Below are 17,496 nucleotides of genomic sequence, written 5' to 3' on the forward strand. Positions count from 1 at the left end.
AAGCACACTGTTTTATCATACAAAATAAATACTATATCCGGACTGTCATGATCATTGTTTATTTGTTGAGCAACACAAAATTGTAGCACTGGACTGTCAAAATGATAAATCATACAAATCACACATAAAAACAGACCAAGCACATAAGATATTGATGGATGCTGAACACAATACGAGCTAGTGGGACTGAGTGGATAATGGCGAGAAAGGATGTTCAATTGAACATGTTTAACGATCTACTCAAAACTCCTGAACAAATTCTATAATTGTTTATATTTTTATCTTCTATCTATATAAACATGAATGTCACTTGTAATAATTAAATAAAACACTTATGAGTTATAATGATCATATGAGTCTTATGATATGCTATCATGCAAAGAATCATCAATGGAAAGCATTTGGACAATACCCAAATGTCCGCTAGATTGCACTAGCAAGAAACAAATGTTTGCAGAAAAGTGGAACTCTTTTTCCATTTATGGTATACATAATTATCACTCACGCTGACTATTTAAGTGAACTCCACATGCATTTAACATAGATCATTTTTCCTCCAAAAAATATTCTCTTAACTAACATAGCTAGAGAAAGAGAGCTCAGATATTTTGTGAGATGACTTTGTAAGATGACTGATACTTTTTGAGATGACCGATAGGACACGTTTGGCAGGAGCGAGCTATTAAGACTGTTAAACTTTATTTCATGAATAACAGAAGCTAAGATGATGATGAGAGAGAATTAACTAGGGTCAACTGCGCATAAATGAATAGTTGCAACTGTGATGTCTGTGCATTGCTTTTTGTTTATCCACAATGTCTGGTATTAGTATTTTGTTCTTCATGTAATGTGTATGGATCACTGCTTTCTGTATATGTTATGAACGGTGCTGCAGATCTTTTATGACACCTTAGAAAGAAAAAAATAATAATCATTGATGCCAAAAGATGCACATCTTTCTTAGTTGCTTAAAAGATGTTGCTAGCTATTTGTGCAATTATTTGACTAATGAACTCCTGATTTCTACATGTCTGTTCACTCAAAAGTAATAGAGGGCAACATAATAATATTTTGTTGGCCATACCATTTGAGCTTACCATTAACTGCTTGATTTGTATAGTTTAAAAGAGAATAAAAGTAACTGCTGTGTACTCCCTAGTATGGTATAAGCAGCATTACTGTAGTATAATATAGTGGACCTTGGCACAGGATTACATAAGATAGCATCACATCCCCTTCAGAAACACACAAGTGGCAATTTGCACCACAAATGTTGAGTACATAAAATCGTCTTATGGGAAGTGGAAAAATAAAAACAGATACAAATTGTTACATTTCCACTAGCACACATTGCACCTCATGATAGAAATAATCTGTTATGATAAGGATAAGTTTACAGCTTGAATTACATTTATTGGAGATGGCCTTCAACTTAGGTATGAGATTTAGGGATTGTGTTGACAATTGAGAATATAGCTCAGGCTGTTACTACAATTGTTACTACAGGATGAGAGCAGGACCAATAACCAAATAGAATAGAGTTGGTTTCTTAAAACCACCTGGGCATGGAAATACATAATCCATTTTGTGATAGAGGATAAAAGGATATTTTTTTTTTATTATTTTTTAAAGTGTACCACTACATATCTCTGGAACTATGAATACTTATGGTGGGACCCTTGACATTTGGGACCTGAGAAAATGGGATTTTTATACTTACGTAAAATCTGTTTCTCTTAATCCATTGTGGGACACTGGGAACATTGGGGTATAGAGTAGGGACAGGCGAACTGGCACTTTAACTTTAGTTAACTAAGCCCTAGCTCCTCCCCCTCTAATACCCCACCTCCTGATAAAGTCCAGTCTATGTTTAACCAAGCCCACAGAAAGGGAGATACAGAGAAACCATAGAAGAGAGAATAAACTTAACACAACATTCTCTTAACAACCAGACAACGTGTCAAACAGAAGGAGAAACCAGAGCATTAAGGGTGGGTGCCCGGTGTCCCCCAATGGATTAAGAGAAACGGATTTTCCGTAAGTATAAAAATCCCATTTTCTCTCACATCTTTGGCGGACACCAGGAAGTTTGGGGACATTCCAAAGATGTCTCACGGGAGGGAACGCTCAGAAGAAACGGCACAAAGCACCTTTCTCCCAAAACTTGCATCCCCAGATGCAAACACATTAAATTTGTAAAACTTTGTGAAAGTGTGTACAGACGACCACGTGGCCGCTTTACACAACTGTTTACTGGAGGCGCCATGGCGGGCCGCCCAGGAAGCACTAACAGATCTTGTAGAATGCGCCCGGAAATTATCTGGGACAGGCTCCCCAGCCCCACTATAAGCCTGACGGATAGCAGACGTAATCCACCTAGCAATGGTCACTTTAGAAGCTGGCCAGCCTCTTTTGTGAGCATCATAAAGAATCAAAAGTTTCTCAGTTTTGCACAGTTTCTGTGATCTTTTAACAAACTCGCAAGGCACGAACTACATCAAGATAACGAATAGACTCATCGTTATCAGAAGACGAGGAATCAGTCAGAGCCGGAATGACAATGTCCCGATTCAAATGAAATCTAGATACAACCTTAGGAAGGAAGGAGGGCTTGGTTCGAAGAACTGCCCTATCCTCATGAAAAACCAGCAGAAGAGGCTTGCAAGACAAGGCAGCAAGCTCTGAAACTCTGCGTGACGTAGAAATGGCCAAAAGAAAAACCGTTTTCCAAGTTAGAGATTTGAAATCCACCGTATTCAAGGGTTCAAACGGTGGATGCTGTAAAGCCCTCAACAACAAATTGTAATCCCATGGAGGAACATAAGGTTGTATATGGAGAACACCTTGAATGAAAGTTTGCACATCAAGTATGACAGCAAGTTTTCTTTGAAAGAACATTGAAAGAGCCGACACCTGACCTTTAAGTGAACTAAGACGAAAACCTGCATCCAAGCCGTCCTGAATGAACCTCAGTAACCTGGCCAGACGAAAGGAAGACGTAGGATAACCCTTCTTTTCACACCAGCCAATATAAGTTTTCCAGACTCAACAATATATTTTTGCTGAAGCTGGTTATCGAGCACGGAGAATGGTCTGCACCACCCGTTCAGAAAACCCCTTGTCCCTAGGATCCTGGCTTCAATAGCCATGCCATTAAAGCCAGACGTTGCAAACCTAGATGCCAAAAGGGACCCTGAGTCAACAGGTCTGGGCGTATCAGCAACCGCCACGACCGACCTCCTGCCATGAAGAGCACGTCGGTGTATCAGGCCCTGAGCGGCCAATCTGGTGCCACTAGAAGAACTGGAACACCTTCTCTCCACCTTTTTTAGTACTCGTGGAAACATGGCTACCGGAGGAAAAAGGTACACTAAGCGGTACGTCCAAGAGACAGACATGGCGTCTACCTCGACTGCTCTGGGATCTCTTGCGCGGGAGCAGTAGAGAGGAACCTTGTGATTCAACCGAGATGCCATTATATCGACATCCGGATGACCCCAACGTTCCACTAACAGTTGAAAAACCTCCGGATGGAGGGACCATTCTCCCGGGTGCAGAGTCTGCCTGCTTAAGAAATCTGCTTCCCAATTTTCTAATCCGGGAATAAAGATGGCCATGAGAGCTGTAACGTGAGCCTCGGCCCACTGAAAAATCTTGTGAGTCTCCCGCATAGCCAAGGGACTCTTGGTGCCGCCCTGATGGTTGAGATATGCCACTGCTGTGACATTGTCTGACTGAATCTTCACTGGCTTTCCCTGCAGCAAGTGTTGCGCACTCATCAGAGCATGAAACACTGCTCGCAGTTCTAAGACATTTATAGGAAGCTTGGATTCCTTCCGAGTCCAAAGCCCCTGAAACCGAGCGTGAAGACAGACAGCCCCCCAATCTCGAAGGCTGGCATCTGTTATCAGAATCCCAATTCTAAATTGAGAACAAGCGTCCCCTGGTGAGATTCGGCTTGTGTAAACCACCAGATCAGCGACTGACGCGTCTGCGGATACAGGCGAAAAAGCTGACTCGCCAGATTCCGATGGGCTTTGTTCCATTGCGACAGAAGTTCCAACTGGAACTGCCGTGCATGAATCTGAGCGCACTGAATTGCCTTGAATGACTATACCATCTTGCCTAGAAGTCTCATGGCAAAATGAACCGAAGGTCTCCTTGCCACCAACAGGGATTTCATAATCTTCTGCAAGGCTAGAATTTTGTTCTGCGGAAAGAATACCCGTCGCAGCCGGGTGTCGAATAAAAGACCCAGAAACACCATACGTTGACATGGGATCAACTTGGATTTCTTGAACTTGATAATCCAACCGCGAGACTTCAGAGTCTGGATTACTATTTGAATATGCGACTGAGGCCTCTCTGAAGAATCTGCCTTTAACAGAAGATAGTCCAGGTAAGGAATGATTGTAATTCCCCTGGACCTTAGCAGAGCAGCCATGACCGCCATGATCTTGGTTAAGATACGTGGGGCTGTGGCCAGACCAAAGGGAAGAGCCTGAAACTGGAAGTGCTCTGATCGAACTGCGAACCTCAAAAAGGGACTAATGACCCTTCTAAATAGGCACATGGAGATATGTATCCTTGATGTCTAGAGCCACCATAAACTCTCCTTGTTCCATGCCGAGAGAAAACCCCAAACCTTTTTGAGAATGAGGAATCGAAACAATCCCCCCGAACGAAAAAAAAAGAGAGTGAATCGCTTCTTTTAACGCCAGTCTTTACCTTGGACAGGCCGGAAGCCCTGCGGTAAAAAACGTCTGGGAGGAAGAACGATCAGCTCGATCTTGTAACCCTGGTTCACCACCCCCCGAATCCAGACATCGGTGCTCGACTGAAACCACCGATCTCTGAACAAAAGGAGACGAGCTCCTACCACTAATGACAGTGGAAAAGCAAAATGTGCGTCATGCAGACTATTTGTCTGCAGGCTTTGCTGCTAGGCATCGAGCAGACCAGGCCTGATGCACCCACTGCAAACCACCTCTAGGAGCTGATAACTGACCTCTAGAACATTGTCCTGAGGAATATTGTCCCCGAAATCTTCCTGCAGAACGAAAGGCCCAAAATCTAGACATCCTCTGCTTGGGAGCACTGACAGGGAGGAAAGTGCTCTTACACCCTATTGCTTGACTGATGATGTAGTCAAGCTGCGATCCAAACAAAACACCTCCAGAAAAAGGAATGAACTCAAGAGCCTTTTTAGACTCTACAGCAGCCTCCCAGGACTTAAGCCAGAGAGTACGACGAGCTGAGACTGCAGAGGCAAAAATACGTGCCCCAATCAGCCCTGCATCCATAGCAGCTTCACCTAAATAATCTGTTGCCCTCTGAATTTGCTCCACTAATGGAAGCAGTTCAGAGGACGGCCTGCCTGCTAACAAATCTTCAGACAGTTGCTGTGACCAGCGTTCTGCCGCCTTGTTAACAGATGGTGATGGTAACGCAGGCCTCGAAGAGAAACCTGCTGCCATAAAAATGGACTTAAGGACGGTCTCAACCTTCCGGTCTGTACCATCCTTAAGAGTAGCCTGGTTAGGAAGAGGAATAGTAGTAACCTTGGCTAACCTTGCCACAGCCGCTTCCACCCGTGGAAGTCTCCCATTTAGCGAGAACTTCAGGGGGAAAGGGATAACACGACTGCAGTCGCCAAGCTACCTGAAACTTCTTGTCTGGGGAAGCCCAAGTTTCTGCCAACAAATCTTCCAATTGAGAAGAGGCCGGGAAGGAAAAGGCTTTCTTCTTGCGCCTTACAAAAAGAGAAGACTCAGCAGCCTCAGGAACTTCTTCCTCAGGAAAATCAAGTACCTGACGCACAGCCTGAATTAACTCCTCCACACTCTGACGATCAGTATGACCCTCCTCCACCACCGAAGGAGCATTTATGTCAGAATCCAACGATAACTCACCCTCTTCCTGAGAACCACAGTCAGAATCTGACTCATTTTTCTGAAAAGGTGCCGCCGCTCTCTTACGCTTACGTGAAGAAGACAGTGCAGCTGATGTCATTATCCTCTCTAAAGAGGAGGAAACCACAACCAAACCCTGTACAGAGGATGCAAGACCCTGTATTTAGGCTGGTTCTACAGACTCCACCGGGGCAGAAACAATCAAAACCAAAAACTGCTGCTAAGCAGCCCTGTGCACAGCCCGTTCGCCGGCCACTTAAACTAGACTGGGCTCTATCAGGAGGTGGGGTATAGAGGGGGAGGAGCTAGGGCTTAGTTAACTAATGTTAAAGTGCCAGTTCGCCTGTCCTACTCTATACCCCAATGTTCCTGGTGTCCCCCAAGGATGCGAGAGAAATACTGCTTTCTAACAATTTATGTATTTAAAAAAAACAAAAAAAAAAGTATGCTATTAAATCCAGATATTAAAATAGATGAGGACTTTCATTTTTTGAAGTGAGATTGGGTGGTAATTTTTAGTAGAGAGGGAATCCTTGCCAGGATTTGTAATGTTACCAGGATTACTTTCCAGTCTGGTTTGGGCAGGGGTGTTTCACCAGACATAAGTTCAGAAAATAAAAGTACCTACAAGACCAATACTTCCAGTAATAGCAGAGCTTTGTGTATTCTTAGTGCTTTAAATAAATACTATGTTTGAAGTAAATTAAACTGCTGCAAAAATCCATGTCTGGCCACAAGGTATCAAACATATAGTAAAATTATAGGGTTTTCTACATGAGAGCAATGGATCATCAAGGTCCGGAAACTATCACATGCATTTATAAATATATACATACATATATATATACACATATATACATATATATACATATATATACATATATATACACATATATATACACATATATACACATATATATATATATATATATATATATATAGATAGATATACACACACACACACATACATGTATCAAAGGTCTATAATAAAATGTGTTCAATTTAATACTTTTCTTTGAAATTAAAATAATTTCAGGTGACAGGAAAATAAAAGAAAATCTAATCATCAGCATACATCCTCAGGCAGTATTCTATAATGATTACTGTGAATTTAAACTGTGTTTAACAGATGCATTATTTGATGCTGGCATTTATCACATCTATAAGTCATCACAAAAGCTATTTATAAATGCATACAATAAAAACAAAATTACCATTTTTTATGTTTTAATATTCTGATTTTATTTTTATATCAAAAGTTTCACAAAGATACATATCAGGATAAATACATGAAGCAACAAGTAAAGGCTTGTATAAGCAAAGTAGATAGAGGGAATACGAGGAGGGAGGGGAGGCAGGTACAAATAGGGAAAGGGAAACTATACTTTGGAACTCAGACATTCATCAATGCAATAGTTTGAGTAACAGAGAAAGACTATGATCTGACAACACATTTACTCATCCATGACTACTTTCCCTATTTGTTTTAACACTTCTGCTATGCTATAAAATATTTCAGGGGCGAGTCTGTAACACTTGAGGCCATCTCCCCTCTATAGTCAAACTCTTCTACAAACCAGTTATGGAGGGATGCGATACTGAATTCTATAGTTGTACTACAGACTAGGGCCACATTTGGCAAATGTCTATGGTGAATGCCTATGTTGTAAAATAGGCATGGGAACATTACACAGAAAGAAAAACCGTTTGGGCAGCACGGTGGCCAAGTGGTTAGCACTTCTGCCTCACAGTGCTGGGGTCATGAGTTCATGGGCCTTATCTGTGTGGAGTTTGTATGTTCTCCCTGCGTTTGCGTGGGTTTTCTCTGGGTGCTCCGGATTCCTCCCCACAGTCCAAAAACAGACTAGTAGGTAATTGGCTGCTATCAAAAATTGACCCTAGTCTCTTTCTCTCTCGGTCTGTGTGTGTGTATGTTAGGGAATTTAGACTGTAAGCTCCAATGGGGCAGGGACTGATGTGAATGAGTTCTCTGTATAGCTCTGCGGAATCAGTAGCGCTATATAAATAAATGATGATGATGATGATGATGGAGAGAGTGGGTGGCCTCTAACCAAAGTTTCTTTTGGGAGATTTCCAAAAAGAGATTCTTGCCAGGTATGTTGCTACATAATAAAGTGACCATGCAATAGTATATTGTGTACATAAAACCAAACTTTTAAAAGCAAGTCCAAAAAGCCTTTACACTAAAACAAAAAAAAACAAAACTTCAGCCTCCAACACTTATTGGATGAAAATAGAAACTGTCCCTGGTACAGTACTTATTACCCGTTTCTGTATTTGAATTATTTCAGTCTGAATTCCTAAAACTGTGCGACATCCATGCTCTAAAGTGTAGAGTAGAAGCACATGGAAGCTGACCTTCTTTGTCTTACTACAGGTGTCTATGAATTCTAAAAATGCACATGCCTTGTGGAAAAGCTCTAAATGAAGAGTTGCTATCCATTACCTTATTAACAGAGATGTGTGGAAAATATCCATTGGGCAAACAAGTCTAGATAGAGTCCAATACTGCACTGGCCATTTTTATTAACGCACAACAGATCCTGCAAAGATCAGGGGCGGGTTGGGCCGGGGGGCATCGCCCCCCTGGGCTGCTCAGTCTAACCCCTGTTAGGGCAGGCCGCCCCCCCCCGGCTGCAATATTACCCATATATAACCAGGCGTGTCATGTGATGCGGCCGCATCGCCTGTCAAGTGATGCGGCCGTGTCATCAATGACGCGGCCACATCGCATATCATGTGACGCGGCCGCATCGCATATCATGTGACGCGGCCGCATCGCATATCATGTGACGCGGCCGCATCGCATATCATGTGACGCGGCCGCCTGTGCGCCCCCTGGGCTGCATGTTGCCAGGCCGCCCCTGGCAAAGATTCTGGAAGGCCATTAATGATTTATTTGAGCCCTCTAGATTTCATAAGCCTACTTGTATCATAAAGAATATGATCTTATCTAAAAACAATGCTATTGATACTGTATTCCTACTTAGGGAGGAATTCAATTCCCCCACGAGTAGCGCAGTGTCAAACCTAATACTGTTAATATGGTAATTTGAACACATATCTGCTCGCGACTCCCAAAAAGCCGGCATTGAAATTACTGCACTAACGGTAATTATGCGCACTATTACCGTAGTAATGTTAATAGTGCACAGGTCGAGTTACCTTTGACAATAACGCGCCCAATTGAATATGTCCCTTAGTGCGACGTCACTCCAACAAAAGTATGTTTTTTTTAGATTAGATATATAGATATATATATATATATATATATATATATATATATATATATATATATATATATATATATATATATATATATATATATATAAAAACTCTATTTTTAAAAAAAAACGAAGAGAAGAGAAGTCATGAATAGCATTGACATCGCCTTTCTCACCCTGATCATGCTGGAAAGTTGACTAAAACTCATGAGCCATCTGATTGCTGCCCTTCATGCCCCACGTGTTTCCATTTATTTGTTCTGTCAAATATGCAGGTTTGGGCTGGGTGGCACCTGCTTTTTTTTTTTCTTAAGCATTTAACATTATTCCACACAACAAATTTATGTGCATAAACTGAACATACTAGGGGGAAAAGTATGAAGGGCAGACAACTGGCTTAAGAAGAGAATGCAGTGTTTTTATAAATGAAACATTCAGACTGGATCTCAGATGATATATACCATAGGTTCAGTACTGTTCCTTTTTCGGTGGTAGTCATTATACCGGTGCTTGGAATCCTGACAAATCAGCATTATTTGATCATTATACTGGTTGTCAGGATTCAAAGCACAGGTATAAAGTACCCTTACCCCCTTTTTAATATCGGAATGTAAATGTATCCAAAGTGCACAACTCCTATAATTTTTATACATTATTTCTCTTATATTGTACTTCTATCTGTACACAATAGAGTTATTGAACTGGTCATTGTACTACTGATGCAACCTTGAAATAACATAACTTGGCATTAAGAGCAGACTTAAAGATTAACATTAAAGTGCAATTTGCTGGCATCTGCTATTTAAGATAATTAGTCAGTTTTACTGAAGGACTTTTTTTTGCAATCACACAGAAAATCAGTTAAAGTTTTGAAAGTACCTGTGTCACTGTCCAATGGTGCGCAAAATATGGCTGATCAGTCAAATAAAGGCAGATACGCGAGACCCGTGTTCTGCTCACCCGAGAACTTATTTTGTTAGTCTGCATGAATGCCAACTTCTCTGCTGAGAATCCTAAAAAAAATAATTAAAAATAGTATAAATGTGGGTACAAATTTATAAAATTTATATATATATATATATATATATATATATATATATATATATATATATATATATATATATATATATATATATATATATATATATATAACATTTATAAGTGCATTTAAAAGCAAACATTTCCTTTGATCACAACCCGAACAAAGAGATACACTAAAAACTGTACATATGCTATGCTGGTTGATATTATTATTATTATCGTTTGTTTGTTAGGCGCCACAAGGCTTCCGCAGCTCCGCACATAGAACAAACAGTAGACTATACAGGGTATAACAGTACAGAACAATAAACAAAAAGTACCAATACTTCAGAAACTCCAGGCAGGCTGATGCAATGAACACAGAGCAGAAGAATGAGTAAGGAGACAGGAGGGAAGAGGGCCCTGTTCATGCGAGCTTACATCCTAAGGGAGGGTTAAACAGACCATGCACAAGAGGAGCCGGTTGAGGCAATAGTAGAGTGGGGAGAATGAGCGGAGGAGATGGGGTTAAGTGGATGGTTGGTAGGCTTTGAGAAAGAGGTGAGTTTTGAGTGCACGTTTGAAGGAGCACAGAGTAGGAGAGAGGTGGATGGAGCGAGGGAGGTCATTCCAGTGAAGGGGGGCTGCACGGGAAAAGTTCTGGATTCTGGAATGGTAAGAGGTGATCAGAGTGGAGGAGAGGCGTCGGTCGTTGGCCGAGCGCAGGGAGCGGGCAGGAATGTGAATGGAGGGGAGGTTAAAAGATGTAGGGGGCAGTAGAGTGGGAGAGCGCCTTGTAAGTGGTGGTGAGAAGTTTGAAAAGAATTCTGTAGGGGAAGGGGAGCCAGTGTAGGGCAAGGCAGATAGGGAAGGCAGAGGAGGAGCGGCGCAAGAGGTAGATGAGTCTTGCGGCCGCATTGAGTATAGAGCGGAGGGGGGAGGCCGGTGAGGAGGAGGTTACAATAATCGAGGCGGGAGATGAGTGCGTGGATGATGGTTTTGGTAGCCTCCTGAGAGAGAAAGGGACGGATGCGGGCAATATTGCGTAGTTGGAAGCAACAGGCTTGGGCAAGGGAATGAATGTGGGGGGCAAAAGAGAGAGAGGAATCAAGGGTGACACCCAAGCAGCAGAGTTGGGTAACAGAGGAGATGGTGGTGTTGCTAACGACAATGGAGAAGTCATGGTGGGATGGGAGGCTGGGAGGAGGAAAGACAATGAGTTCAGTTTTGGAAATGTTGATTTTGAGAAAGCGCTCCGACATCCAGCAGGAGATGGCGGAGAGGCAGTCAGATACCTGAGAGAGGAGGGTGGAGGAAAGATCAGGTGAAGAGATGTAGAGTTGAATGTCGTCAGCATAAAGGTGATAGTGAAGGCCAAAGGAGGAGATGAGAGCACCAGGGGAGGAAGTATAGAGAGCGATAAGAGTAGAGGGCTGAGAACGGAGCCCTGTGGGACTCATACAGCGAGAGGGTAGGGGGAGGAGAAAGAACCAGACGTGGATACAGAGAAGGAGCGGTTAGCAAGGTATGAGGTGAACCAGGCGTGGACAGAACCAGAGAGGCAGAGAGAGAGAAGAGTTTGCAGCAGGAGGGATGGTCGACGGTGTCAAAGGCTGCGGAGAGGTCAAGGAGGATGAGTAGGGAGAAGTGACCCTTGGATTTGGCCGATAGGAGATCATTAGTAACCTTGTCCAGGGCAGTTTCGGTAGAGTGGAGGGGGCGGTAGCCGGATTGGAGAGGGACAAGGAGGGAATTGTACAGAGGTGCCTGGTTAGGCGGCTGCAGACAATCTGCTCAAGTAATTTTGAGGCATAGGGGAGAAGAGAGATAGGGTGGTAATTGGCAAGAGACGTGGGGTCGAGATTGGGTTTCTTGAGGATAGGAGAGATGAGAGCGTATTTAAATGAGGAGGGTACTACACCAGAGGAGAGTGATAGGTTGAAAAGGTGTGCGAGGTAAGAACAGGCAGTGGGAGAAAGAGAGCGAAGGAGGTGAGAGGGGATGGGATCGAGAGGGCAGGTAGAGGGTGGAGAGGAAAGAATGAGAGAGCGAACTTCTTCACCTGTTGTAGGGCAGAAGGAGCACCAGAGATGGGTGTTGGTGGGAGGTGAAGCGAAGATGGAGTCGGGAGAAGGAGATGTTCAGTCTGATAGCCTCAATTTTGGAAGAGAAAAAGGTGGCAAAGTCGGAAGCGGAGAGGGAAGACGGGACAAAAGGGGGTGGGGGGAGAGTAGGGAGCTGAAGGTGGCAAAGAGGCGGCGGGGATTGGAGGACTGAGAAGAAATAAGGGACTTAAAGAAGGACTGTTTGGTGAGGGAGAGGGCGGAGCAGAAAGAGGAGAGGATGAATTTAAAGTGAAGGAAGTCGGCCAGGGAACGAGATTTTCTCCAGTGGCGTTCAGCAATGTGAGAGCACTTTTGGATGAAGCGGGTGAGTTTTGAGTGCCAGGGCTGGGGAATAATGCGGCGTCTACTGACAGTAGAGGCCGGGGCGACAGCGTCCAGGGCAGTAGTGAGGGAGGGATTGTAGAGAGAGGACGCCTGGTCAGGACAGACCAGGGAGGGAAGGAGTGATAGGAGAGTTTCAAGAGAGGAGAAGAAAGAGGTAGGGTCAATAGCATCAAGATTGCGCCTAGTGAGGGTGGCTTTATTGAATATGCAAATAAATATAGAAGCCTTTACAGGGCAGCACGGTGGCGTAGTGGTTAGCACTTCTGCCTCACACCCCTGGGGTCATGAGTTCAATTCCTGATCATGGCCTTATCTGTGAGGAGTTTGTATGTTCTCCCCATGTTTGCGTGGGTTTCCTCCGGGTTCTCCGGTTTCCTCCCACACTCCAAAAACATACTGGTAAGTTAATTGGCTGCTATCAAACTGACCCTAGTCTGTGTGTCTGTGTATGTATTTTAGGGAATTTAGACTGTAAGCTCCAATGGGGCAGGGATTGATGTGAGTGAGTTCTCTGTACAGCGCTGCGGAATTAGTGGCGCTATATAAATAAATGATCTAGGATAGCATCAAGCAAAAACTAGTATATAAATCAAAGGAGCATTATCAGACCCGTTATAAGTACACTGTTCATTCAGTGTCACAGATTCCATGCACAATGGGATGGAAAAGATTGTACCCTCTACATTTAGTAATGATGGATATAGTTGATCAAGTTAGTTTGCAATTGTGTCTCTACTCCTTATCCCACAACTTTTTTGCTGCCGGAATGCAAAATGTGCTCTTGCTTTAAAAGATCATACTCAGAACATGTGAATTTAGGAATAAAATTGCATAAGTTAAAAAATGTAAAATTTAGAATAGCATTTACAATATAATTGGTATTGCATCTTAATGAGCAACAAAACACCATCAGTAAATACGACATGGAGCATTCTAAACTACTGGACGGGATCTACTGATGGGTCACTGGTAAATAATGAGCAACTTATGCTGGGTGCTTGCACACTTTCAGTAATCTTGCGTGTGTTGTGCCTTATGTGCAAGAAATGAGGAACATCTTTGAGCATGTAGCGATTAAGGCCATTCCATGATCAAATACATAGTGATCCCCTGGCTCCAGCATTACGCTCATGTCAAATAAACCACAGAACTTAAATTTGGTTAGGATGGTCTTCAAATCTATGGCGTTCACAGAAACCTAACTTTTTTTTTTTTTAACTTGTGTTTGCATTTGTAAATAATTACTACTGGATTTTAAATTTGCTTACACAGATCAACTTTCAATTTTAAAATTCACTGCAGTTTAAAATGTTTATATTAATGCTTATTTACTCTTCACACTATTCATTAAAAAGGTATACATTTGAAATGACCTAAATGATCAGACATCTTTACTGGAAATGTAATGGAATATCTATTTGCATATGATGTATAATTAAAATAAACTAATATGAAAAGCAAAAATGGGGTGATAGATTGAGAAAGATGGACTTTGACTTCACATCAAATGACCTACAGAGTCAAAAGAGAAGAACAAATGTTCAACAAATGCTAAAAACTCATTGCAACAAAAGGTTATGGTTAAGTAAAAAAAAAAAAATGGTTTTAAAAGGAATTTTGTAACATCCAAGTCAAGATTTCTCCTACCATAAATAGAGAAGTTCTAGGCACAAGCTCCACCATTCCAAAAATAATTTTTCAACGAATCTGTGGTGTCACAAATGTTATCTTATGAATTGTGGAAGAGCCAAAAAAGCGCAAATGAAAGCGTTAATCCCATACTTACCTACTTTCTTCAGCTCCCTTCCGGGAGCCAGCCAGTGGAGGGGGGCGTGAAGGGGCGGGGTGGCCGAAATCGCGTCATTTCGGCCCCGCCCCCTGTGACGTCATGACGCAAATTGCGTCATTTGACAGCGGGGGCGGGGCCAAACGCCGCGATTCACCGGGAATCGCGGCGTTTGGGATCTAATTCTGCCCACTTCACTAGGAAGTGGGGCACTTCCTAGTGAAGTGGGCAGAATTCGGGAGATTGCCACACTCGCCCGGGAGTCCGGGAGACTCTCACAAAATGCGGGAGTCTCCCGGACATTCCGGGAGAGTTGGCAAGTATGGTTAATCCTAATGTATTACCCTTTACTGAACAACTTCTGATTGCTCAAGCATCTTCAGCTAGTGAAGAAAGATTTTTTTTTTTTTTCTTCTTTTGGTTTAGTTTGAAGCTTCAAAACAGACTGGGAACCAGAAAGGCCTCTAGACTAGTTTTTTTTTTTAATTCAAAATGTTTAATGCCAGTGACATGCCTAGTGCAAATGGTTAATTCCTTTTTTTTCCCCTGTGTTTCTCTAAAAAGTGCTTTTGCATTTTCCATTTTGTATTACTATTCAGATTTAATTATAAGTAATAAGCACAACTAATGCTTAACATTAACTTATTCTTATTTACAATTTCATCTAAGTGTACTTTGCATGTTTTAATGTGTTTAGTATATCTACATATACTCAGATGTAATAGAAATAATAAGCAGTATAAAATTGGTTTTATTAAAAGATTTTAAATAAATCATATTAAAGCCTAATAACTTTGAATTGTTAATGTTAGAAAGCATTAAAATATGGTAGATCAAGGTTTCTAGTACATAGCAATGTTTCACAGTATTGATTTAAGCAGAATTCATTTTTTTATTGAAACATTCATGTAATTTTTGTTTTTTATTTACAAACAAATTTTTTTCCAACCCTGAAGGAAAGTATGGAAAATAATATAAATGGAGTCTAATGTCATCCAATGTGAACCTCAATTGGATGAGATTCAGGAACAGGAAGTACAGAAAAATAAACCAGGTGTAATATTAGACTTAATTCTTACAAATGGTGACAGAATATCTGATGTAAATGTGGGAGAGAACTAGGATCCAGTGACCATCAAGCAGTATGGTTTAGTATAAAGACAGAGACTGACTCCACACAAAAACAAAGGTATTCGATTTCAGGAAGTCTGAACTTGTCGAGATGGAAAAATGTGTAAGTGACTCTTTGGCAGAGTTTAAGAACTTATGTAGGAGAGGTGGGGAAAACAAAAAAAGTGCAATATTAAAAGCAACAGACCTTTGTATCAAAAGGGTTATGAAAGCACAAGCAAAAGGAAGAAAGTGTGGTGGTATGCAAAAGAAGTAGCAGCTATTGTGAAAGCAAAAAATATGGCCTTTAGGAAATATAAGCAGACTCTGAATAATGAAGACATAGGGGTGTATCTTGCTAGATAGAAGGAGGCTACGAAGGTAATCAGATGTGAAAAGACACAAGTTGAAGAGAAAATGGGCCAGTCAGTATGTTTAGGAGGCAAATTTTTTTGTTTATGGTATATAAGTGAAAGGAGAAAAACAATAGGAGGAATAATAAGATGAATGGCAGAGAGTGAGTCTTGTTGAGGGAGACGAGAAAATAGCAGATCATCTTAATCATTTTTGCTCAGTGTTCACTACAGAAAGAGCGGGGAATGGGCCACAGTTAAGTTGCAAGTATGTTTATAAAAAGGAGGTAGATACAAGTACATTTACAGTGGAGAAGGTCTTAACAGAGCTCTCAAAACTGAAAGGGGATAAATAAATGGGGCCAGATGGAATACATCCGGGTATACTAAAGGCGCTTAAGGTGGTGCTGGTAACACCATTAACAGGATTATTCAACCAATCACTAGCTAGGAAAAATTCCAGAGGACTGGAAAAGAGCGAATGTAGTCCCACTGCACGAAAGTGGAGGCAAGGAAGAAGCGAGCAACTACAGACCAGTGACCCTTACATCAGTAGTAGGGAAATTGATGGAAACAATCTTAAAAGAAAGAGCTGTAGAACATCTAAAATTCAGTAGCTTACAGGATCCCAAATAGCATGGATTTACTGGGGGGAGATGATGTCAAACAAATCTGTTTGACTCGGTGACTAAAGTAATAGATCAAGGGGATGGGGGGGGGGGGGGGGCAATAGGTGAAGCTTATCTAGATTTTAGTAAGGTTTTTAACACTCTCCCACAATCAGACTGTTAAACTTGAAAGCTTGGGATTGGATTCTAAGATGGTTGAATAGATATGATCTTGGTTACAGGATAGAAAACAGAGAGTTCTAGTAAATAGATTGCATTCACAGGAGGGAAAGGTTACCAGTAGACTACCTCAAGGATCTGTACTTGGACCTGTGATTTTTAATGTCTTTGTTGGTGACATTGCAAATGGTATTGAAGGGAAAGTATGCATTTTTGCAGATGACAAAAAGATATGCAACAGGATTAAAACAAAATGATTTATGAACTAGGTAGATTAGAGAAATGGTCAAGAGAGTGGCATCTACAGTTTAATGCAAAAAAGTAAAAACATGCCTCCAAAACCCAAAGGTTAAATATAGTATTAATGGCACTATAATGGATACTGCTGAGGAAGAAAGGGATCTAGGAGTCACTCTTTAAAGTGACTTACAGGCAGGTTAACAATGTAACAGAGCAATGACAAAGGCAAGTCATATTATTGGTTGCATAGGGAGAGGAAGTAGTAGCAGATAGAAAGAAGTAATAATTCTACTGTATAGGTCATTGGTACGGCCTCATCTATAATACTGTGTTCAATTCTGGAGGCCATATCTCCAGAACAATATAAATACATTAGAGACTATACAAAGAAGGGCAATTAAAATGGTGGATGGCCTATATGACAAAACTTACCCAGAAAGACTAAAAGATCTTAATGTATAGTTTGAAGCAGAGAAGGGAAAGAGGGGACACGATAAAAACTTTCAAATATATCAAGGGTTTAAAGAAGGTACAGGAGGGAAACATTCTTCAAAGGAAGAGAAATATTGGAACACAAGGACAGGCATGGAAA

At 41.6% G+C, this 17,496-nt stretch overlaps 1 protein-coding gene across 3 annotated transcripts in view; it reads right to left on the minus strand.

Annotated features, from left to right (window-relative positions):
- TEX10 (testis expressed 10) overlaps positions 1-17,496 on the minus strand; it is a 51,573-nt gene that overhangs the window by 10,944 nt on the left and 23,133 nt on the right. For all 3 annotated transcript variants that reach the window (XM_075212707.1, XM_075212708.1, XM_075212709.1), the window contains exon 10: positions 10,037-10,170. In XM_075212707.1, the coding sequence (XP_075068808.1) occupies positions 10,037-10,170 (134 nt within the window). The remainder of the gene's footprint in view (positions 1-10,036; positions 10,171-17,496) is intronic.

Source organism: Mixophyes fleayi, chromosome 5, assembly GCF_038048845.1.
Source record: "Mixophyes fleayi isolate aMixFle1 chromosome 5, aMixFle1.hap1, whole genome shotgun sequence".
NCBI lineage: Eukaryota > Metazoa > Chordata > Amphibia > Anura > Limnodynastidae > Mixophyes > Mixophyes fleayi.